Here is a 23,627-nt window from a genome sequence, read left to right as displayed (position 1 = left end):
ACCTCACTGCTTTGACATCACCTGAGTTGTCAATACAACAGACTTCCCTCAAAAATGTTCCATCAAAATAAGAGAAAACAGCAGTTACTCGTATCTGTGAGAAGAACAATAACCCAGTGAGTAAACAGGTTAAAATGACATCATTACAACCAGAAACAGGTCATCATGATGTCATTTCAGCATGAAGTTATCATTAGGTAATTTCAACCAGTTTTGCCCAGCTTTGTGTGCTGAGGATAAAGAACCACATTTGACCATCCTTCATATATCATACCATATACAGTACCAGTCAAAGGTTCAGACACACACACTCATTCAAGGGTTTTTCTTTATTTTTACTATTTTCTACATTGTAGAATAATAGTGAAGACATCACAACTATGAAACAACACATTTGGAATCATGTAGTATCCAAAAAAGTGTTAAACAAATCCAAATATATTTTAGATTCTTCAAAGTAGCCACCCTTTGCTTTGATGACAGCTTTGCACACTCTTGGCATTCTCTCAACCAGCTTCACCTGGAATGCTTTTCCAACAGTCTTGAAGGAGTTCCCACATATGCTTAGCACTTGTTGGCTGCTTTTCCTTCACTCTGCGGTCCAACTCATCCCAAACCATCTCAATTGGGTTGAGGTAGGGTGATTGTGGAGGCCAGGTCATCTGATGCAGCACTCCATCACCCGCCTTCTTTGTCAAATAGCCTTTACACAGCCTGGAGGTGTGTTGGGTCATTGTCCTGTTGAAAAACAAATGATAGTCCCACTAAGCGCAAACCAGATGTGATGCCTTATCGGTGCAGAACGCTGTGCTAGCCATGCTGGTTAAGTGTGCCTTGAATTCTAAATAAATCACTGACAGTGTCACCAGCAAAGCACCCCCACACTATCACACCTCCTCCTCCATGCTTCACTGTGGGAACCACACATGCAGAGCTCATCCGTTCACCTACTCTGCATCTCACAAAAACACGGCAGTTGGGAAAAAAAAATCTAAAATTTGGACTCCAGACCAAATTACAGATTTCCACCAGTCTAACAGTCTAATTGCTCGTGTTTCTCAGCCCAAGTAAGTCTCTTGTTATTATTGGTGTACTTTAGTAGTTAGTAGTTTCTTTGCAGCAATTCAACCATGAAGGCCTGATTCACACAGTCTCCCCTAAACGGTTGATGTTGAGATGTGTCTGTTACTTGAACTCCGTGAATAATTTATTTGGGCTGCAATCTGAGGTGCAGTTAACTCTAATGAACTTATCCTCTGCAGCAGAGGTAACTCTGTGTCTTCCTTTCCTATGTCGGTCCTCATGAGAGGCAGATTCATCATAGCGCTTGATGGTTTTTGCACTTGAACAAACTTTCAAAGTTCTTGATATTTTCAAGATTGACTGACCTTCATGTCTTAAAGTAATGATGGAATGTCGTTTCTCTTTGCATATTTGAGCTGTTCTTGCCATAATATGGACTTTGTCTTTTACCAAATAGGGCTATCTTCTGTATACCTCCCCTACCTTGTCACAACACAACTTTTCCTTAAGAAGGAAAGAAATCCCACAAATGAACTTTTAACAAGGCACAGCTGTTAATTGAAATGCATTCCAGGTGACTACGTCATGAAGCTGGTTGAGAGAATGCCAAGAGTGTGCAAAGCTGTCATCAAGGCAAATGGTGGCTACTTTGAAGAATCTCAAATCTAAAATATATTTGGATTTGTTTAACACTTTTTTGTTTACTACATGATTCCATTTGTGTTATTTCATAGTTTTGATGTCTTCACTATTATTCTACAAACGGGAAAACAGTAAAAATGAAGAAAAACCCTTGAATGAGTGTGTGTGTCCAAACTTTTGACTGGTACTGTATGTACTGTAGGTACCGTATGAGTTGACTCAATTAAAGGTTAGTGGGTCATTCAGTCCCCCCATCAGCATTCTACAACGCTTTAGAATATCAGCAGAAAATATGCTCGTGTTCTACTTTCTTGTCAAGTATTATTTCTAAAAATGTATCATCAAAATAAACAAAACAGCAACCGAAAACTGGAAAAACAAACGATTTCAATGCCATTTTGATATCAGCCAAGCTTCTTGGTAGGCTAATACTGTAAAGCAAGTGACTAAAAAGCATCATGCAGCATAAAATATGTCCACAAACTAGGCTTGGCAGTCTTCATCAATAATAGATATATTCACAGCCATATATATAGAGAGTTCACAGCCATACGTTCCGAGACGCCACTTTTTTCCTCCATAGCGATTATTAAGTTATTATTAATGCTTCCATTTGTGCTGTTTATTTTTTAAATTTCTATTTTTTTTGTTTTATTTTGCCCTTTTTTCTCCCCAATTTCGTGATATCCAATTGCGATCTTATCTTGCAACTCCCCAACGGGCTGGGGAGAGGCGAAGGTCGAGTCATGCATCCTCCGAAACATGACCTGCCAAACCGCACTTCTTAACACCCGCCCAACCCGGAAGTCAGCCGCACCAATATGTCGGAGGAAACACCGTTCAACTGACGACCGAAGTCAGCCTGCAGGCACCCTGCCCACCACAAGGAGTCGCTAGACCGCGATGAGCCAAGTAAAGCCCTCCCCTAACCCGGACAACGCTGGGCCAATTGTGCGCCGCCCTACCGGACTCCCGGTTACAGCTGGTTGTGACACAGCCCGGAATCGAACATGGGTCTGTAGTGACGCCTTAGACCACTGCGCCACTTGGGAGGCTGTTTATTTCGGATAGTTTTCAAAACCTATTAAGACGTGAAAGCAGGTATGCAATTTGTTGAAGATACAACACGTTATCCAGAATGCTAATCACTAAGAAAGTCTGTTCAATTCGCTGCTCTGTTTTGCTTGTTTACAGTGGGTCATTTCATAGGTCATTTGTCGGAGGTGCTCTCGTATTGTTACATCAACACCAACAATTCAAGAGTACAGTTCTATATGGAGGCTAACATGGCAGCCGTTCTAAAACCTGGTCTAACTCTCTATATATATGTTTCTGGATATATTCTGTGGGCTGTCGCTAAGAGCTACGTCAGTTCTCAACTTGACGTCAACATACTCTTAGCTTTCTCTTAGCTTTCTCCTTCAAGTCGGATACATAGAGTAAAATTCGGAAATTTCCATCCTTTGTAATAAATAATGTAAATGAATTTGGATAATTGAATATTTTCTCCCAAGCCAATTATCAAGTTATTTTTATATTATATGAATAATTATCTTCATCTTCCCGAAAAACCTGGAGGCTTTATCTAATGGTGAAAGTACTATGGATGAGCTTTACTGTAGCTGATGAGCTCAACTGTCTTCGACAAAGTGTATAGTACAGCGAATTAGTAAAGGTTAGTTAACTATAAGCTATTCCTTATGTTAAGCTAAAGAAAAATGTATCCCATATATAATCAACATATATATTTGACTTCGTCTCTGGTTGTATTCTAGTGATATGCTATCGGACTGGTACTGTCAGTGTCCTTTTCTTTATAATAGCCATTTGCAGCGGCTTACAGCAATTTCTGAGGAGAACCACAGCTGCCTTGGAAACTAGAGCCTTATTTAGGATGAGAGTTTTAGTAGAAGAGAGTGCAGACACGTTGGAGGGCCCTGGAGTAGACTGCAAAGCCTATCAAAAATGTATTAGTACCATTTTTGATCATTTTGGAAAAAAATAAATAAAAATGATTATTATTTCCAAATCTTTTTTTTGTTGCTTACAAATTATAATAATAGTGAGTATAAGAAAAGTAAAAGGGTGAGATATAAGTATCAGCCTTAGTGTTTAAACTGAATCTCACCTGGTATGACAGAGATAGTTTTCAATGCTCGGAGAACTCTGAATGTTCTCAGCGCAGAGACATTGCCCAGGTCCACAAACTCTGTTATATATCTGTAAACAGGGGAAGGATCACACACAAACAAACACCAATGACAAAACCACACGCAAGAGCACCACAACACCACCACGCACGCTACGCACGCACCGAACCAGGAAGTAACCACGACGCCACTCACAGAGCCTGTCCACTGAAGGGGAGGAAAGGAAAAAGGAAAGAAAAAACACAACCCACAATACACCTAACACTGACCCCATGGACCAAACCCCCATCCCCCATCCTGTCTTACCTGGAATTACAGAAATAGTTTTCAATGCCCTCAACACTCTGAACGTGCGCAGAGCTGAGACATTGCCTAGGTTTACAAACTCTGTTATATACCTGCAGAATCAAATCAAAGTTACAAACTCTTGTTATTTACACACAGATACAATCACAAATGTAGTGGTTCAACAGAAGCACCTCTTGATGTTTAAGATATTCAAAGCCCAAGTCCCTGAACTAGTTCTACGTATCATCCAAAACATGGTAGTATATAGTTATAAATAGTTAGCGTTATAGTTAGTTTGTAAAAAATGTCATGTATTAGTAACTATACATCTATATACATCTATATCACGTCAAATTCAACATGGTGAGAGTAAATTGAGGAGATGGAGATTGAGAGAGAGAGAGAGAGAAAGAAAATGGGGGAGAGATAAGGAAGTATACAGGAACAGTCAGGAACCTTTCTGTAAACACCTGATTGAACCACTCTTTCCCAATGTAAAGAGAAAGAAAGAAAGACTGGACAGTAAAAATAACTTGAGATGTATTTATGCTCTACTCAATGATCTCACACAGTAATAATGCTAAGTATTTCTTACAAGAAGGAACAGGTAGGTATGAGTCTGATACTTACGCCATAGAAATGACCATGAAATCCAGCCAGTTCCATGGATCCCTTAGGAATGTAAACCCATCTATACAGAATCCTCGAGCGACAATTTTTACAAGAGATTCAAACGTATAAATCCCTGTGAACGTGTACCTGGAAGACAGAAGCATGGAAGCATGATCAGAATTAGCAATTGATCAAATCCATGAACAACAAAGAGTTTTTATCTGTTGAAATGGTGCACTGGTGAAACACTAAGGCGTCGTCCTAATACCCAACTTGCGTTCTAAATAGACCGTTTTATAGTATGTTGGAAATGAGTATGGCCTAATTGGCAGGATTTCATTTTATTACACGGTATGTAGTTTTAGTAAGTAGTAGGCGAGAAAGATTTCAGACACAACCTACGACTTTTGAGCACGGTTAGTAGTACACCAATGATAAAATTGAACTGATGTTGGTTGAGACATGCATAATAAACTTGTTCTAGTATTTACTATGTACTTGTGTAGATAAATATAATAAACGTGTACTTACTCTACTTGTTTGGACCACTCAGGAGGATCACTAAAAGTCATGAATATACAGTTGGTCAAAATAGTACACATAATGATCATGCTGAAAAGAGTGAGGAAATGAATTAAGGAAAAGTCCAGAGATTCACAGTGGGAAACAAACCCAAAAATGTCATCCAAAACAGTTGACTATCTATCACATTACGTTTGATGGTCATTTTCCATTCGGTTCATGCAGATGATGTACACTCTTTTCACTCTCTCTCATAGGAGATATGGATGACTCGACAGAAGTGGTGCAAATTGCAGTCCCAACCCCAAAAAAAAACAATAAAAAAAAACCAGTTGTCTCCAAACTTAGGACATTTATTTACATCATGATACTGTACTGTATGTTCTAATTCAACCAAAGGCTATTACAAACATATTGTTACATTAAAACAGTACAAAGTCATTGTTTATGCACCTATTTATATTGAGCGGTGGCTGTGCATGGCTCTCTATTATTTCTTCACTATGTCTCGGTAGCGACAAATTTAGTGGAGCGGTAAGGAATTCAGGTAAATATTTCAAATATGCAATACAAGCAAAGTGTGAGAGTAGTATAAATTATATATTGCTGAAAGTTTGGGAAAAATAGGATCCAAATGGTATTCTTTTTTGCACCCCTTCTGTAGAATGACCCATATCCTACTACTGTAGTACTACTGAACCATGCTACTGCATACTATAAATACAGATTTAGGACCTTAATCTGATCACCCTGTTGCAGGAGAACTTTCCTGCAATGCAGGATATTTAAAACGTGTATGTGACGATTAAAAAGGCTTCTGATTTTTCCTTATGAAAAATGTATCGACCCCTACAAAAAAAATGTCCATTAATTATAATTTCCTGTTGCTGCAGGATAATGTTCCTGCTGTAGCAAACTGGCTCAAATTAAGATCCTACATTTGTAGAACTATTCATACATCTGCAAAAGGCAAGAATGAACACATCAAATCTAGCTAAAAATATATCCTAATGGACTTTTCATAGTAGATGAACTTAACACTAACTGAAATACTAGTACAATGGGTTAAGTGTGTCCACAGGTCACATATAGGGTCCCCCTAAAACCATTATTTCCCATTAAATATTGATCTAATGTATAGGTGGTGGGAGTGGACAGCCCCCTATTCCCTTTATAGACCCCTGTGGGCCCTGGTCAAACATAGTGCACTATAATGGTGCCATTTGGGATGTAACCATGAACCATTCTGCACTATACATTTCAAGACTAACAAGGCTTCACCACAGGAAAAAAATGTGGTAGTGTGAAGGAAACTCCAATGTCAGCAGTAGAGCAATCAGGGATGTATTTCAATATTCTAAAGTGACTTCCTCTCCTCTATGTCTCATTTCCTTTATCTACACTGATCTCAAAACAGACCATGTGAAAATCAAAATGGAGTCTATCTAGCAATAAATTACATCTCACCTGTCTAGTGGTTTAATGACAAAGAGAAGAGAAGCGACCAGTAGGAGACAAGGAGAGGACACATCTTTAGACTATTGAGATGCAACCCTGATGTGTCAGCAGACCCACATGGCAGGCTGTGATTGGTGCAGAAGTGATTGACATGATCAAACTTCTCAAGACAGGATTAACCTTGAAGTAGTAGGCCTTATAGTACCAACAATTTCAATAACTAAGACTCATCAGGCCCGTATTCACAAATGTCTCACAGTATGAGTGCTGATCTAAGATCAGGTCCTCCCTGTCCATCTATTTGTATTCATTATAACTTAAAACTGATTCGAGATCAGCAGTCCTAGTCTGAGAAGCGTTATGACTTTGAGGCCTGGATTTGTGTGACTGTTAAAATAGCAGCAACCCCCATATTAATTTCACTCTGAAATCTCAAAGTAATACTTCAAAACAGATTGTCTGTGGTATTCGAGCACAATCTCTTGTGGGTGCATGGATGGACTGTGGGTCAAATACACATTTTGTAACTGGATATGTCTATACATCTACCTGTCGAGTCTGTAGCGATATATAATGTCTATAAGTCAGTGCCCAGGTCAGGATCACGAATGAGGATCTGTTTCAGTGCTATTTTCATCATCTTCATAGATCGATGGATGTAGGATGTATGGACTAAGCCATCTGACCTACTCTTATATTGGTAGACAATAGCTATCCCTTCTTTTAACATCTAAAGACGGGATGTGACATCATTATTAGTCAGAGTTCCCTCCCCTTCTCCATGGCTGAGAGTCATCCTGAGGAAATAATACATTATAAGGGGGTAATTTATCAGAACAAGTCTTAATACACTATAACTGAATAATACTGGATTAATACCTGCATTCTTATCGAAGTCACTCTTACACTAGCCCTCCACTCCTCCCCTCTCCCAATTTAGCAATCTGCTCTGATCAGTTCCGTAAGCGTAAACATAGGTATGTCTACGTTACCTAAAGGTTTCTGTGGAAATCATTGGGTGCTAGCCTGGGTTAATAGATAATAGAAGTCTCCCAAAAAAAGGGAAAGAAGAAAAAGTAATCCCTCTTTTTTTAGAAGACTTTAGAAGCCCCTCTACAAGGGGGCTTAGTAAGAGGGTTTATGGTTGTCAGGTTAAGGATTGATTAAATGTAAAACCATACATGTACTCTTTCCAAGATTAAGGATCATCTACTTTGGCATTTACCCATTCTCATTGGTGGTTTAATCTTCAATTTAAAGAGCATATCCATGTATTTTTCCCCACTGTGGTTTAACAGTCTTGCCCTTGCTGATATCTGCAGCTTTCAGACTCTATAGCGCTGACTGTGCATCCAAAAACTTCACCCTGGCTTATTCCATATAGTGCACTATAAAGCGAATAGGGTGCCATTTTGAACATCAACCCATGACATGATACAGTCTATACTACCAACACTGAAGCAGTAGCCATATGAACAGTAATAGCAGCATGCAGCAGAAACAGAAGGAGCAACATCCCCGTGAATACTCTAAACGAACAGGAAAGACTGTTGTCTCTCCTGGTAGGACACCATTTGAAAGGATATGAATGTATCAAAATTTTTATAGCTATTCGCCTGAAAAGATTAAAAGGACTTATGATGTACAAGGCAGGGTTGGCACTAAAGCGGAAGATTGTCTTCCCTCTGTTTAGCACTATGAATGTCTGTGGAGAGAAAGAAACAACGAGAAAGGGATCAAGAGAAACAGAGAAGTGAAATATTGAAGTAATCATTTAAGGCATGCACACCCAAAATAGCTAGAGGTGGTTCATCCATCCATATGTGCTCACAAAAATGTCAGATAAAACATAGGTCTACAACATACATCATACCAAACTTTTATGTATAATATAGACATTCATCTATTATTTGAACAGAAAATTCCCAATACCGGTATTCTATTCTACCAGAATATATACTGTTGGTTTTGTGTATAAAAAAAAAAAAAAATCACCTTTCACTAACAAAAATCATAAATCTATCATTTTCTAATTCTCCACTTTATCTTACATCAGATCAACATAGGTAAACTACAGCTTTGAAATACTGTACTATGCAACATCCTGAAAATGGCCACCAGGCAAACTCGATGCAGGGCAGAGGCAGCCTCTAATCTCTGAGTTTTACACATCAGCCCCTCTCACCCAATCATAACGGGAAATGTGCAGTGTGTAGAGAAATGTCCTGTCGTAATGTTTCAGCTCCTGCCTCTACATTGTGTCCTGCCCTGCCTGCCGTTGATGGCTGTAGTGGTTTTGAAAGGGGTGGAAGCAAGCAGAGGGACCGACGGAGGAGGAAGGGGCTGGCCAACCTCTTTCAGCAGATAACCTCATAATTGTTTCAATAAAACATGACAATTTACATGAAACTTTAATGAGACCCTGTGTGCATTTGCAAAAGTGATATGTACCCTTGTGCTTTTAACAAGACAAGGCTTCCCTGCATTACGCCTTGCAGAGCATAGACCACGGACCAGTGTTTTAGCCCAAAGACAGAAGAGAGGAGATGAGAGAGTGTCCCAGCCCCATTGGGAGACCTCAAACTGGGCTCCCCATCTAGTCTTTCACAGAGAGGAGACGAGAGGAGAGGAGAGGAGAGAAAGAAAGAGAGAGAGGCCATATACAGCGAGCACACTATATCATCCTCAGCTGACATGCTCTAACATGCAATTTTGTATACATCCTGTACAGTTATGTATGAAATATTGTACAGTTATTATAGAAAAGTGCTATGGGGAATAATATTGTACAAGACACAGGATGGAAATCATATGACTTGTCTTGTTTCAGTCACATGGCTAGCATACCTTAATTTGATTGCAATTCAAATCAGAGCCTGATGTAAGTAAGGCAGGATTGAGTGATGTTGAGTAAGTCATTAACTACAGTACAGTGCTAACTACAGTACAGTGCTAACTCCTGGAGCTGTACTGTATGTACAGTATCAGTCAAAAGTTTGGACACACCTACTCATTCAAGGGTTTTTCTTTATTTTTACTATTTTTTCTACATTGTAGAATAATAGTGAAGACATCAAAACTATGAAATAACACATATGGAATCATGTAGTAACCAAAAAAGTGTTAATCAAATCAAAATAGATTTTAGATTCTTCAAAGTAGCCTCCCTTTGCCTTGATGACAGCTTTGCACACTCTTGGCATTCTCTCAACCAGCTTCACCTGGAATGCTTTTCCAACCGTCTTGAAGGAGTTCCCACATATGCTGAGCACTTGTTGGCTGCTTTTCCTTCACTCTGCAGTTCAACTCATCCCAAACCATCTCAATTGGGGTCTGGTGAAAACCTTGAATGAGGTGTGTCCAAACTTTTGTGTATATATACTTTTGACTGGTACTGTGTATATATATATATATATATATATACATATGGGTCAGGATAGCGGGCCAGCGGCATTAATGCTGTCATATATTCTGAACATTACAAGCCAACCACACAGGTCCAGCTGTAGTGTGATACACTTGGACATGTACCAATTGCCATTTAGATATGCCAAGAATACCAATATGACATTACATTGGAAAGAAGCAGTTGCTTGTGCACACACACGCACACAAGTTGTGCTACATATGCACTTACATATAAGGAGAGACACATTTATGAACAAACACAATACACATATGCACACAAACACACATCACACCACCAACACACAGTCTCACACAGACACACCCGCATGCAAGAGACCTTTTTGTAACGCATGACTAAACTGCTGCAAAGCTACTGAAAATTTTATAATCCAGAGGAACAGGGAGAGAGACAGGCAGACCAAAAGGCTCTGGGCAGGCTAGAAGCAACTGCAGCAGCAGTAGTAGCAGTAGACTTGGTAGAGAGAGGGGGGGGTGGGGGGGGGGCAGGACAGAGGGAAGGAAGGAGAGTGGTGAAGGAGCGGTAAGGAAAGTCAGAGTTAGGGGGGGGGGTGAGAGAGAGAGAGAAAGCAGTAGCTCAAACAATGTAGCTCCAGGGTTAGTGCTATCTGGAATCCTTTGCGATGTCCCTACCCTAAACCTTAACCCCTACCCTAACCTTAAGCATAACTCTTAGCTAACCCTAATATCCTCCACCCTTATCATTTTAAATGTCAACTTTAATGGGGTAACGTCAGAGTTGGGACGTCCCAAGGATTCCTGATAGCATTGACCGTAGCTCCAGTCACCAGGCACTAGGCAGAGCAGAAGAGGGTTGTTTGCAGTAGCAGCAGCAGCAGGATATGCTTCCGAAGGACAGCAGTGGCCATTCAACCTCTTAAACTAGCCGGGCTAGCTGCTTAGTGCTTACATCCTCAATTCAACTCTTCTTCAATCAATCAATCCATCCATCCGCTACCCAGCCACCACACCCCTATGTCATTCACTCTCTCAGTTTCCATATGTCAAGCATCCTCTCTCTGTTTTTTTAATTCACCTAATTCCATTGTGGTCCTCTCTATGCAACATGGACTCAGACGTAACATAGTAAACATACATTTGGGACTCTAATTAGTATGATATGTTACGTTTCATATGGTAGGTATTAATTTGTGGATGTCCATCATTCATTTCGTATGATGTGTTATGAATTACATTTCATATGATATCTTACAACTTCCAAATTCATACAATATGTTACAAATTTGCAGAACAGCTGATATGTTACAAATGGCAATTTGTTGCGGCTAACATTAGCTAGGTGGCAACGCTAACGTTAGCTCGGTGGCTAATGTTTGCTAAGCTAGGGGTTACGGTTATGAGTTAAGGTTAGGGCTAAGGTTAAAGGTTTAGGGTTATGGGAAGTGTTAGTTAATATGTTAAGTAGTTGCAAAGTAGTTAAAAAGTAGTAAAAAGTTGCAAAGTTGATAATTAGCTAAAATGCTAAAGTTGTTTGTGATGCACTGTGTGTGTAACTAGCTCCGCAGCCTTTTTTAGTGAAGACGCCCAAATAATAATTTCTAGTTGAAGGAACATATGAGACAAGTTGAGAAAATACATAATTTTCAAATGTAATATTTTGTTGACTCATACCCAAATTAATTGTATTGATTCATCTTAAATTTGTATTTGTGGCCAAAGCATAAATTGGGAAAAAAACGAATTGGTCTTCTGACCAATCACATCAAATCTTTTACGGAGCTGATCTGATTGGTCAAAAGACCAATTAGTGGGGAAAAAACATCTGAATTGGGCTACCTGTGTGGCCAAAACAGACCGCTTCAAAAATGCTATTGCCTCAGAGAATGATATCATCCTCCATCAATCAGCAGTCTAGACACATTCATATTTTTAATGACTGGTATACACCCACACCATTCTGTTTTTGGGGTACGCCCACACCATCCAAACACAGAAAAGCTGTGGTATTTCATAGACATCTGGAAACAATGGACAGTTACTTTAAAGCTACAGTAATTTCCAGCAATTGCCATGGGGCTATAAAGAAAATGTGGAGTTTTAAAGCTAAATTCCTGCAATTCTGTCATGGCTTATGCCATGTTCATATGTTATCTGAGCGACTCAAACATAATAACTAAATCAATTGGGGGGCGATATGCCATGATATTTTTTATAATTTTAGATTCTCCGTGACTATCTAGTTTCTATTTTGGTGATTGTTAATTTTCAAAGATGATGTTATTTTACAAAATATAGCTTTTCTACATACTTTATATCTGGTTTTTAAGTTAACACTTAAATGTTTTACCATCCGCCGCTGATAAATGAACATAGGGGAAACACTGATTGAACAGCACATGGTTACATCTGTATCGTTGTTGTTTCAAGTCCGATGCGCTCAGAAATGTTGTTACATTTGTATAATTTGAGGGGAGCGCATAACAAGCAAAGTTATTTGTAGAATTTTACTTTGCCTATGAGAACCATTAGCACAGGCAAGTCTGATTAGGCTTAGCTGTACCACAGCCTCTGCCATCGATAGAAACAAACGGAGCATGGCTTTGTGTCAGTGGTTGCACCTTTACAATGCAGAAAACCACTTGTCTCTAGATCAAACCATTAAAAATGAATGACCTATTTTACCTGAGCTATAAAATAAAATTCTAGCATGGATTCGCGGGACGCTCTAAAAGGGTTACTCACACATTATCACAATCAATAAGGAATTATGAAAATAGTTTAAATAAATCTATTAATCTGTAAAAAAAAAACTGTTAAAATGTTTGGTATAAATAAACTCAGCAACTTCAGGACGCTGCCTTTCAAAGATAATTCGTTAAAAAATCTAAATACACAGATCTTCATTGTAAAGGGTTTAAACACTGTTTCCCATGCTTGTTCAATGAACCAAAAACATGCACCTGTGGGAACGATCGCTAAGACACTAACAGCTTACAGATGGTAGGCAACTAAGGTCACAGTTATGAAAACTTAAGACACTAAAGAGGCCTTTCTACTGACTCTGAAAAACACCAAAAGAAAGATGCCCAGGGTCCCTGCTCACCTGCGTGAACGTGCCTTAGATATGCTGCAAGGAGGCATGAGGACTGCAGATGTGGCCAGGGCAGTAAATTAAAATGTCCATACTGTGAGACGCCTAAGACAGCGCTACAAGGAGACAGGATGGACAGTTGATCGTCCTCACAGTGGCAGACCACGTGTAACAACACTTGCACAGGATCGGTACATCCGAACATCACACCTGCGGGACAGGTACAGGATGGCAACAACAACTGCCCGAGTTACACAAGGAATGAATAATCCCTCCATCAGTGCCCAGACTATCCACAATAGGCTGAGAGAGGCTGCACTGAAGGCTTGTAGGCCTGTTGTAATGCAGGTCCTCACCAGACGTCAACCTCAACAATGTCACCTATGGGCACAAACCCATCGTTACTGGACCAGACAGGACTGACAAAAATTGGTCTTCACTGGAGTGATGGTCGGATTCACGTTTATCCTCAAAGGAATGAGCGTTACACCGATGCCTGTACAATGGAGCGAGATCAATTTGGAGGTGGAGGGTCCGTTATGGTCTGGGGCGGTGTGTCACAGCATCATCGGACTCAGCTTGTTGTCATTGCAGGCAATCTCAATGCTCTGCGTTACAGGGAAGACATCCTCCTCCCTCATGTGGTACCCTTCCTGCAGGCTCATCCTGACATGACCCTCCAGCATGACAATGCCAACAGCCATACTGCTCATTCTGTGCGTGATTTCCTGCAAGACAGGAATGTCAGTGTTCTGCCATGGCCAGCGACGAGCCCGGATCTCAATCCCATTGAGCATGTCTGGGACCTGTTGGATCGGAGGGTGTCGGCTAGGGCCATTCCCCCCAGAAATGTCCGGGAACTTGCAGGTGCCTTGGTGGAAGAGTGGGGTAACATCTCACAGCAAGAACTGGAAAATCTGCTGCAGTCCATGAGGAGGAGATGCACTGCAGTACTTAATGCAGCTGATGGCCACACCAGATAGTGACTGTTTTGATTTTGACCCCCCCCCCCCCTTTGTTCAGGGACACATTATTAAATTTCTGTTAGTCACATGTCTGTGGAACTTGTTCAGTTTATGTCTCAGTTGTTGAATCTTGTTATGTTCATATAAATATTTACACATGTTAAGTTTGCTGAAAATAAACACAGTTGACAGTGAGAGAACATTTATTTTTATGAGTTTATTAGTTCAGAACAGTGGTTTTACTTTTTTATTGGTTACACTGGTTAATCATTAATTCCCAAGAAATGGCAGAAAATGAGTGAAAGGAATGTGACTGTTACATGTCAAACTGCTATTATGGAATGTCCTGATTCAGTACTACTCTACTTTGAACAATCAGCCTCCACTCTTCTGGGGAGGCGTTCCAGGAAATGTTGGAATATTAGTGAGGTCGGGCACTGATTGATATTGGCTCGCAGTCTACATTCCAATTCCTCCCAAAGGTGTTCAATAGAGTTGAGGTCAGGGCTCTGTGCAGGCCAGTCAAGTTCTTCCACACCGATCTCAACAAACCATTTCTGTATGGACCTTTGTGCACAGGGGCATTGTGATGATGAAACAGGAATGGGCCTTCCCAAACTGTTGCCACAAAGTTGGAAGCACAGAAGATTCTAGAATGTCATTGTATGCTGTAGCGTTAAGATTTCCCTTCACTGGAACTAAAGGACCTAGCCCGAACCATGAAAAATAGCCCCAGACCATTATTCCTCCTCCAACCACCAAACTTTACAGTTCGCACTATGCATCGAGGCAGGTAGCTTTCTCCTGGCATCAGCCAAACCCAGATTTGTTCGTTGGACTGCCAGATGGTGAAGCGTGATTCATCACTTCAGAGAACGCGTTTCCACTGTTTCAGAGTTCAATGGCGGCGAACTTTACACCATTCTAGCCGACGCTTGGCATTGCGCATAGTGATCTTGTGTGCAGCTGTTCGGCCATGGAAACCAATTTCATGAAGTTAATGTGCTGACGTTGCTTCCAGAGGCAGTTTGGAACTCGGTAGTGATTGTTGCAATTGTTGTAACAGCAGTCAAGTTCTGTGAGCTTGTGTGGCCTTGCCATTGTTGTTCCTAGAGGTTTCCACTTCACAATAACAGTACTTACAGTTGACTCGATCAGCTCTAGCAGGGCAGAAATTTGATAAACTTACTTGTGGGAAAGGTGGCATTATATGACGGTGCCAAGTTGAAAGTCACTGAGCTCTGCAGTAAAGGCCATTTTACTGCAAATGTTTCCCTATGGAGATTGCATGGCTGTGTGCTCGATATTATACACCTGTCAGAAAGGGTGTGGCTGAAATAGCCGAATCCACAAATTTGAAGGGGTGTCCACATACTTTTGTATATATAGTATATGTTGCCCATATGGTTAGTATGCATTTTGCATGACAAATATAAGGAAAGCTGTTACTGCCGCCAGTATAGGCATTGTGAAAAACACAAGGCACGTCGTCAATGAATTGCGTGGTAGGCTATCCTAGCCGCTTCTGCTGTTCGCGAGTGAGTATTGTAGCGATGTCCTATTCCATAGCGTTATTTATCTCTCCCTACCACTAGTTGCTCCGTTTTCGAGGGACACAAAAAAAATGAGGGGGAGGGGTGAGGGGAGAGTTATTGGGATTGAGTCTAAGTGTACCTCAAAGGTTCCTCACAGCGAAATGCATTTCAATGACATGGGCTTGGCTGCATCTAAGAGAGAGTGATGCCACTCTTTCACGCATCCTTGCACACGTCTTCCATTTCCCCCCCGCCTTCCTTTCCAGCCTCCCTCCCATTATACTGGGCTGGTAGTGACAAAATTCCACACCCGGGCACAAGCTAGTCTTGCATTACCACACTGCATTGTCTCATTCATCACTCGGCTGTTGAGAACGGACGTGAGGAAATCGAGGCTAAACACAATCTAGCTAGCACAGCCTGGCCAATCCCCAACTCAACCCAGGACAGTATAGCATGGGCCAGCCCTAGCCCTAGCCCCAGCCCAACACAACCCAGCCCGCATCCAGGTTGGCTGACCTGGTGTTCTGACAAACTGACCTACACACAGAGGGTGCGATACCCTTGAATGAAGATTCTCATCTGCGCCCCAAATGGCATCCTATTCCCTATATGTGCCCTGGTAAAAGTAGTGCACTATAAAGGGGATAGGGTGCCATTTGGGAGTGGGAACACACGCATCAGTATTCTCAGAGAGTCAGAACAGCGTCCCAGTATAGCCCAGCCCCAGCCCCCCCACACAGCAGACTGAGGCTGAGTTAGAGTGCTGCATCATCAACCATCAGCCAGCCAGACTGTTCGTTGGCCGGCCCTTCCCTCTCTCTCTCCCAGTCTCAGTCTTGACACACTCTAACAGAGCCAGTACTGTGTCAGGGGAGGGGAGACAGACCAGCTTTCTCCACATTATATTCTCCTCACATCCGTCCATCCATCCTCCATACACAGGCTGTTGGTGTGTTTCCTTCATTTGCTTATTATTCCCCAAAGCAATAACATGGTCTCTCATGACTACTAGCAATAACATGGTGTTCTCCCATCATGGCTGTAGTATTCTCGCGAGCCATACGCGACTCTCCAGCTGAGGAAACTGTAGATAGGCTACAGAGATGGAAGAATCTTAGCCCAGGGAGGATCACTTCCCTTTCATTAGCTTTTGCCCCTTCAAGCAGTAACTGTTTTCACATCATGGCTGTACAGGGATGCTATAATCTTAGCCAAGGAGGATCCATTCCCTTTGGCAGTAGCACAAGACTTGATGCTAGCCATAATCAGATTCCCCTGTTAGCTGAAAGCTGAGAGGGGTGTTGATAATTGGCTGAGAGGGAGAGTGGTTGTAAAACAGAGGTTATGTCTAAAATAGCACCCTATCCCGTATATATTACACTACGTTTGACCAGGGCCCATAGGGATCTGGTCAAAAGTAGTGCACTTTGTAGGGAAAAGGTGGCATTTCAGACATAACCTAAAACAGAGATGAAAAACATAGATCTCGTTCCTCCCTGCATTCAAGTGAGAGAGAGGCAAGAACAGAGTGGCTGGGCAGTGGATTATAAACTGGCTCCCTTCCCTCTACTGGCCCTGTGTCTGTTTTTCACATTTCATCAGGAGAACACAATTTCTGTCTTGTGCACTGAACTTGTTTGTTACATAACTGTCAGCAGTACTAGATAGAGAGAGGGAGGTAAGTGAAACACACATATACTAGAGCACGCGGGCTCTTTAGAATATCATTTAACATCATCCAATAACTTCCATAGAGGTTAGCTATAGATGGGCTCTAAAGTGTGACCATTTTGGTCGCGAACGCTCCTAAAGATTTAGCTGTAAGACCTAGAATATTTATTTGGGAGAACGATTTATTACTTTTTCTTTAAACAAACGTTTTGCTGGGTAGTTGGCGTTAGCTAGCGCTATTCGGCTGTACCTGCGCCAAAAACCTGCTATTTCTCCTTCGCCATAATCTTCTTTTTAAATGGTGAGCCAACATGTTGTCAGCACTTTTGTTACCATGATTGATCAAAACGCGTTTTCTCATGGTTCTCTATTGCCCTTCTGCAGCAGATAAGCGATTCGAGCAATTTAGTGAGCAATTTGTTTGGAACATCGAATCACAATAAAATGGCAGTATCGTCTAGCAATATGTATAGAATCGTGAGAATTGCAACATATATCATATTGGCACATAAGTATGAAGATAATAATTTGTATCATGATGTCCCTGGAAATTCCCAGCCCTAATTAGTAGAGAGAAAACGGATGGTTTCTAGCCCACACTGTTCAAAATATATGACCCATATTACCGGCGCTGTGTTTTTTATTACTGTAACGCATTGGCGACTTTTACATTCATAAAGCAAGTCGCGGGCCGTTCTAAAACTACTTGCGGGCTAACCATTTGTTTACATCTTATTCAGTTATCAAGCTAATAACATGGTAACTTTACCAGTGTATCCGATCATTTGGGAACACAGAAAGAAAGGAAAATGGATAGCTTCATCAGGAGATCAATGACTGCACCAGATTTGCCAGTTCTTGCAGTGAGATGTTACCCCACTCATAGTAATTAAAGAATGAATGACTGATCTCTTGCATGTTGTCACTCACAACAGTGATGTTCTTATAGAGACAGTGTTGCATGACATTGAAAATGTACCTCAATAGGAAAATAGTAGAAACCTATTCCACCAATGACTTTGTAATTTCAATGACAGGTATTTCTATTAACGTTTTAGCTTTTTATAATAAACCATGTATTTAAAGGATGATTCCTTAAAGGATGGTGCAGGATGTGCTCGAAAAGTAGACCGAATTCCTATAGGCCCAATATAAGCCTTATCTCAGTCAATTTACAAACTCTGCTTATCTGGAGCTCCTAAATTGTATGTTATGCTCCTAACTTTTTTTATGTTGGGAGAACCAGTGCTACCTGCTTGGCTAAAGACCCAAAATCAGGGCCTGTATTTATGAAGGGTCTTAGCGTATGAATGCTGATCTAGGACCCCCGTCAATGTAATATCATTCATTATGATCTATAATAGTCAGGAGCCATTTTACATTTACATCGACATAGTTAAGACTGACGAAGGAGGGAAGTGGACAGCACTTCAACCAACATGAGACAAGGTGCAGACAAAAATCATAACATCAGAAGGTGCGACTCTCGCTCTTGTGACCTCACCTCCATTGATTTGTACAGTTTTTCTCCATTTTCATTTAGGTCGTGTAGAAGATATCCATGATGAGAGAGGAGGATGGGACCCCCTTGTCTCTTTTACAGCTACACTCTTAGAAATATCTAGCCTATATCAACATGCATGATGACAAAAACCATTTTCAAGGCCATGCTTATACTTGGAGCGGCAGGTAGCCTAGTGGTTAGAGTGTTGGACTAGTAACCAGAAGGTTGCAAGATTGAATCCCTGAGCTGACAAGGTAAAAATCTGTCGTTCTGCCCCTGAACAAGGCAGTTGTTCAGGCCGCCATTGAAATTAAGAATTTATTCTTAACTGACTTGCCTAGTTAAATAAAGGTAAAATAAAAAACACACCAACAATACAACATACATCACTCGTCACAAAAACCACACTGCTTGTTTAAGTCAGCTAGCTAATGCATTTCTGCTGGTTTGCGTTGCCGTATTTCTTCTGCAGGAAAACATTTTTGAACAATTAGAAAAGTCTGTCATCTGGAACATCAGTGTTTCAACAAACAGTGTCTGCCATTAACCTTTTCCCAGTAGCCCTCTAAGCCATTGGGGAGAGGGAGTGAGAGCGAGGTGGACACAGAGAAGAGGGTAGAGGAGAGATGGGGGAGACAAGCAGGTACAACAACTGAACCTCAACAACTACAGTATTCTAGAGTAATCTGCACTCAAGCACACTAAAACTTTAATGCCTTGGGGACAGTGGGGACAGGGCATTGTACAGAATAATAATAATAATAATACAACATATACTGTATGTAGCTTTCAGGGGTGTACCGGTTCACCAAACACACGATTCAGTAGGTAATGTGGTTTTGAGGTCTCATTTCGGTACAGCAGGAAAATGAAATGCAATTCACAATGTTCAGCATTCACAATTTCCATGACATTTACTGTTGTGACCAGGTTGTTATGTTGGGCCTCTCAAGTTGCCACTCTGATTCTGCGTTAATAACCATGTGGGAGATGCCAGTTGTGAAGTTGTAAATACGAGTTGGATACATTCATGTGATTTGAACTCGTTGAGAAACGTCAATTGGCAAACGCCCAAGAAGCTGTGTCACCCATAAACTATAAGCACAGGTATCACGCTTGTAAACAAATGATAGAGTTCAAAAACCACATTCATAGATTGCTTTTTATACATAATTGCATTTAACTGCCAAAAATGCTGTTATAGAAACCATTTCCTCAGTAGGTGACGTCAGAGGTCACCATGTGGGAGAAGTGGGTGCTCAGGATGATAGACGAGTTTGCCACTAGTAATTACCAGTTTTAGAGCCGTTCAAGTGGATTTTTACCAATCATTTGTGGTAAATTCCCACTTCCCACTTGGTTTCGAATGCACCATGATCGTGTCTGTAGAACGGTACATCTCCCACTCTGGGGTAATGGGAATGGCTGTCACTGTTAAGTACGCACAGGGTGCTTTGGCCAATTCATTGAAAACCTATGCTTTGGTTTGTGGGTACTACCTGTTTGCTGGGTACTACCATGCACAAAGTAGATGTCCTAACCCACTTGCCAAAAGTATAGTTTGTTAACAAGAAAATAGTGGAGTGGTTGAAAAAACGAGTTTTAATGACTCCAACCTAAGCGTATGTAAAACTTCCGACTTCAACTGTATATATTATTTTCTAGGCTGACCTATTGTTGAGGCCCTTGAGTTTTTCTGTATTTATTCGGGTTCAGTGCGGACCGAACCAAGAACCGTGTACCGAACAGTTCGATACGAATACGTGTACCGTTACACCCCTAGTAGCTACTGTGCACAGACCAATCACAAGCCAAAAAGCAACTCCTGTACCACCAGTTTACACGATGCCATGATCATTTGTGTCATGGGTTTATAATATCTGGAATTGAATAATAATATATACAAAGTGGGCCTTACAGTAAATGTGTCGGCTACAGTATATCATGTGACTGAACAACCCCTTTATGTGGTTTAATTAAATATCTCAACTGGACAACGTGTCAGTATTTTGATATAAAAATAATTTCTTAAATATGCATAAAATATCTATACTGACATCAAACTGTCAAAACCACCAAAGCCATCGATGACAGGAATCCTGTCCTCTAAACCAACTGAATAAGGTTAAAACTCATTGACAATGCTGAACCTGCACAGAAGCTGACTCATTCTACACAGGACAGGACCTGAGTCATGTTGCTTACTATGTTGCTTACCTTCGGGAAAATATTCAGACCCCTTGACTTCTTCCACATTTTGTTACGTTACAGCCTTATTCTAAAATGTATTCAATAGTTATTTCCCACTCAATCTACACACAATACCCCATAATGACAAAGCAAAAACAGGTTATTAGACATTTTTGCAAAAAAATAAATAAAATGGAAATAGACATTTACATAAGTATTCAGACCGTTTACTCAGTACTTTGTTGAAGCACCTTTGGCAGCGATTACAGCCTTGAGTCTTGGGTATAATGCTATAATCTTGGCACATCTGTATTTGGTGAGTTTCTTCCATTCTTCTCTGCAGATCCTGTCGAGCTCTGTCAGGTTGGATGGGGAGCGTTGCTGCATAGCTATTTTCAGGTCTCTTCAGAGATGTTCGATCGGGTTCAAGTCCGGGCTTCAATGCTGCACTCAAGGACATTCAGAGACTTGTCCTGAAATCACTCCTGCGTTGTCTTAGCTGTGTGCTTGGGTCATCATCCTGTTGGAATGTGTACGTTTGCCCAGTCTGAGGTCCTGAGAACTCTGGAGCAGGTTTTCATCAAGGATCATTCTGTACTTTGCTCCGTTCATACTTTCCTCAATCCTGACTAGTCTTCCTGTCACTGAAAAACATTCCCACAGCCTGATGCTGCCGCCACCATGCTTCACTGTAGAGATGGTACCTACCAGGTTTCCTCCAGACTAGACACTTGGCATTCAGGCAAAACAGTTTAATCTTGGTTTCATCAGATCAGAGAATCTTGTTTCTCATGGTCTGAGAGTCTTTAGGTGCCTTTTGGCAAACTCCAAATGGGCATTCATGTGCCTTTTACTGAGGAGTGGCTTCCGTCTGGCCACTCTACCGTAAAGGCCTGATTGGTGGAGTGTTGCAGAAATGATTCTCCCATCTCCACAGAGGAACTTTGGAACTCTGTCAGAGTGACCATCGGGTTCTTGGTCACCTTCCTGACCAAGGCCCTTCTCCCCTGATTGCTCAGTTTGGCCAGGCGGCCAGCTCTAGAAAGAGTCTTGGTGGTTCCAAACTTCTTTCATTTAAGAATGATGGATGCCACTGTGTTCTTGGGGACCTTCAATGCTGCTGAAATGCTTTGGTACCCTTCCCCAGATCTGTGCCTCAACACAAACCTGTCTCGGAGCTCTACGGACAATTCGTACATGCCTACACGTACACTACGGTCACAAGACAGAGGCCTCCTTACTGTCCCTAGAATTTCTAAGCAGACAGCTGGAGGCAGGGCTTTCTCCTATAGAGCTCAATTTTTATGGAATGGTCTGCCTATCCATGTGAGAGACGAAGACTCGGTCTCGACCTTTAAAACTCATCTCTTCAGTAGGTCCTATAATTGAGTGTTTAAAAAAAAAAGTATTTCACCTTTATTTAACCAGGTAGGCTAGTTGAGAACAAGTTCTCATTTGCAACTGCGACCTGGCTAAGATAAAGCAAAGCAGTGTGACACAGACAACAACACAGTTACATATGGAGTAAACAATAAACAAGCCAATAACACAATAAACAAGTCAATGACACAGTAGAAAAAAGAAAGTCTATATGCAGTGTGTGCAAAAGGCATGAGGAGGTAGGCAATAAATAGACCATAGGAGCAAATAATTACAATTTAGCAGATGAACACTGGAGTGATAAATGAGCAGATGATGATATGCAAGTAGAGATACTGGTGTGCAAAAGAGCAGAAAAGTAAATAAAACAAAAACAGTATGGGGATGAGGTAGGTAGATTGGTTGGGCTATTTACAGATGGACTATGTACAGCTGCAGCGATCGTTTAGCTGCTCAGAAAGTTGATGTTTAAAGTTGGTGTGGGAAATAAAAAGTCTCCAACTTCAGTGATTTTTGCAATTCGTTCCAGTCACTGGCAGCAGAGAACTGGAAGGAAAGGCGGCCAAATAAGGTGTTGGCTTTGGGGATGATCAGTGAGATATACCTGCTGGAATGTGTGCTACGGGTGGGTGTTGTTATCGTGACCAGTGAACTGAGATAAGGCGGAGCTTTACCTAGCATAGACTTATAGATAACCCGGAGCCAGTGGGTCTGGCGACGAATATGTAGCGAGGGCCTGCCGACTAGAGCATACAGGTCGCAGTGGTGGGTGGTATAAGGTGATTTGGTAACAAAACGGGTGGCACTGTGATAGACTGCATCCAGTTTGCTGAGTAGAGTGTTGGAAGCTATTTTGTAGATGACATCGCCGAAGTCGAGGATCGGTATGATAGTCAGTTTTACAAGGGTAAGTTTGGCGGCGTGAGTGAAGGAGGCTTTGTTGCGAAATAGAAAGCCAATTCTAGATTTGATTTTGGAGATGTTTAATATGAGTCTGGAAGGAAAGTTTACAGTCTAGACAGACACCTAGGTATTTATAGTTGTCCACATATTCTAGGTTGGAACCGTCCAGGGTGGTGATGCTAGCCGGGCGGGCGGGTGCAGGCAGCGAACAGTTGAAAAGCCTGCATTTGGTTTTACTAGCGTTTAAGAGCAGTTGGAGGCCACGGAAGGAGTGTTGTATGGCATTGAAGCTCGTTTGGAGGT

The 23,627-nt window shown here is 41.3% G+C and overlaps 1 protein-coding gene across 8 annotated transcripts in view; it reads right to left on the bottom strand.

The window, feature by feature from the left end:
* LOC110491926 (sodium channel protein type 8 subunit alpha) overlaps nucleotides 1-23,627 on the bottom strand; it is an 89,779-nt gene that overhangs the window by 53,238 nt on the left and 12,914 nt on the right. For 5 of the 8 annotated variants that reach the window (XM_090202671.1, XM_090202673.1, XM_090202675.1 and 2 more), the window contains exons 3-6: nucleotides 8,283-8,400; nucleotides 5,247-5,337; nucleotides 4,734-4,862; nucleotides 3,794-3,885 (exon numbers count right to left, since the gene is read on the bottom strand). In XM_090202671.1, coding sequence (XP_090058797.1) covers nucleotides 3,794-3,885; nucleotides 4,734-4,862; nucleotides 5,247-5,337; nucleotides 8,283-8,400 — 430 coding nt within the window. Of the gene's footprint in view, nucleotides 1-3,793; nucleotides 3,886-4,121; nucleotides 4,214-4,733; nucleotides 4,863-5,246; nucleotides 5,338-8,282; nucleotides 8,401-23,627 lie in introns of all 8 variants that reach the window. The other 3 variants (XM_090202672.1, XM_090202674.1, XM_090202676.1) reach the window with 1 other exon arrangement.

The sequence above is a fragment of the Oncorhynchus mykiss genome, chromosome 16, assembly GCF_057628025.1.
Source record: "Oncorhynchus mykiss isolate SJ-2025 chromosome 16, ASM5762802v1, whole genome shotgun sequence".
In the NCBI taxonomy this organism is placed as follows: Eukaryota; Metazoa; Chordata; class Actinopteri; order Salmoniformes; family Salmonidae; genus Oncorhynchus; species Oncorhynchus mykiss.
The sequence above is the reverse complement of the archived record's forward strand: the minus strand, read 5'-3'. Positions and strand labels throughout refer to the sequence as shown.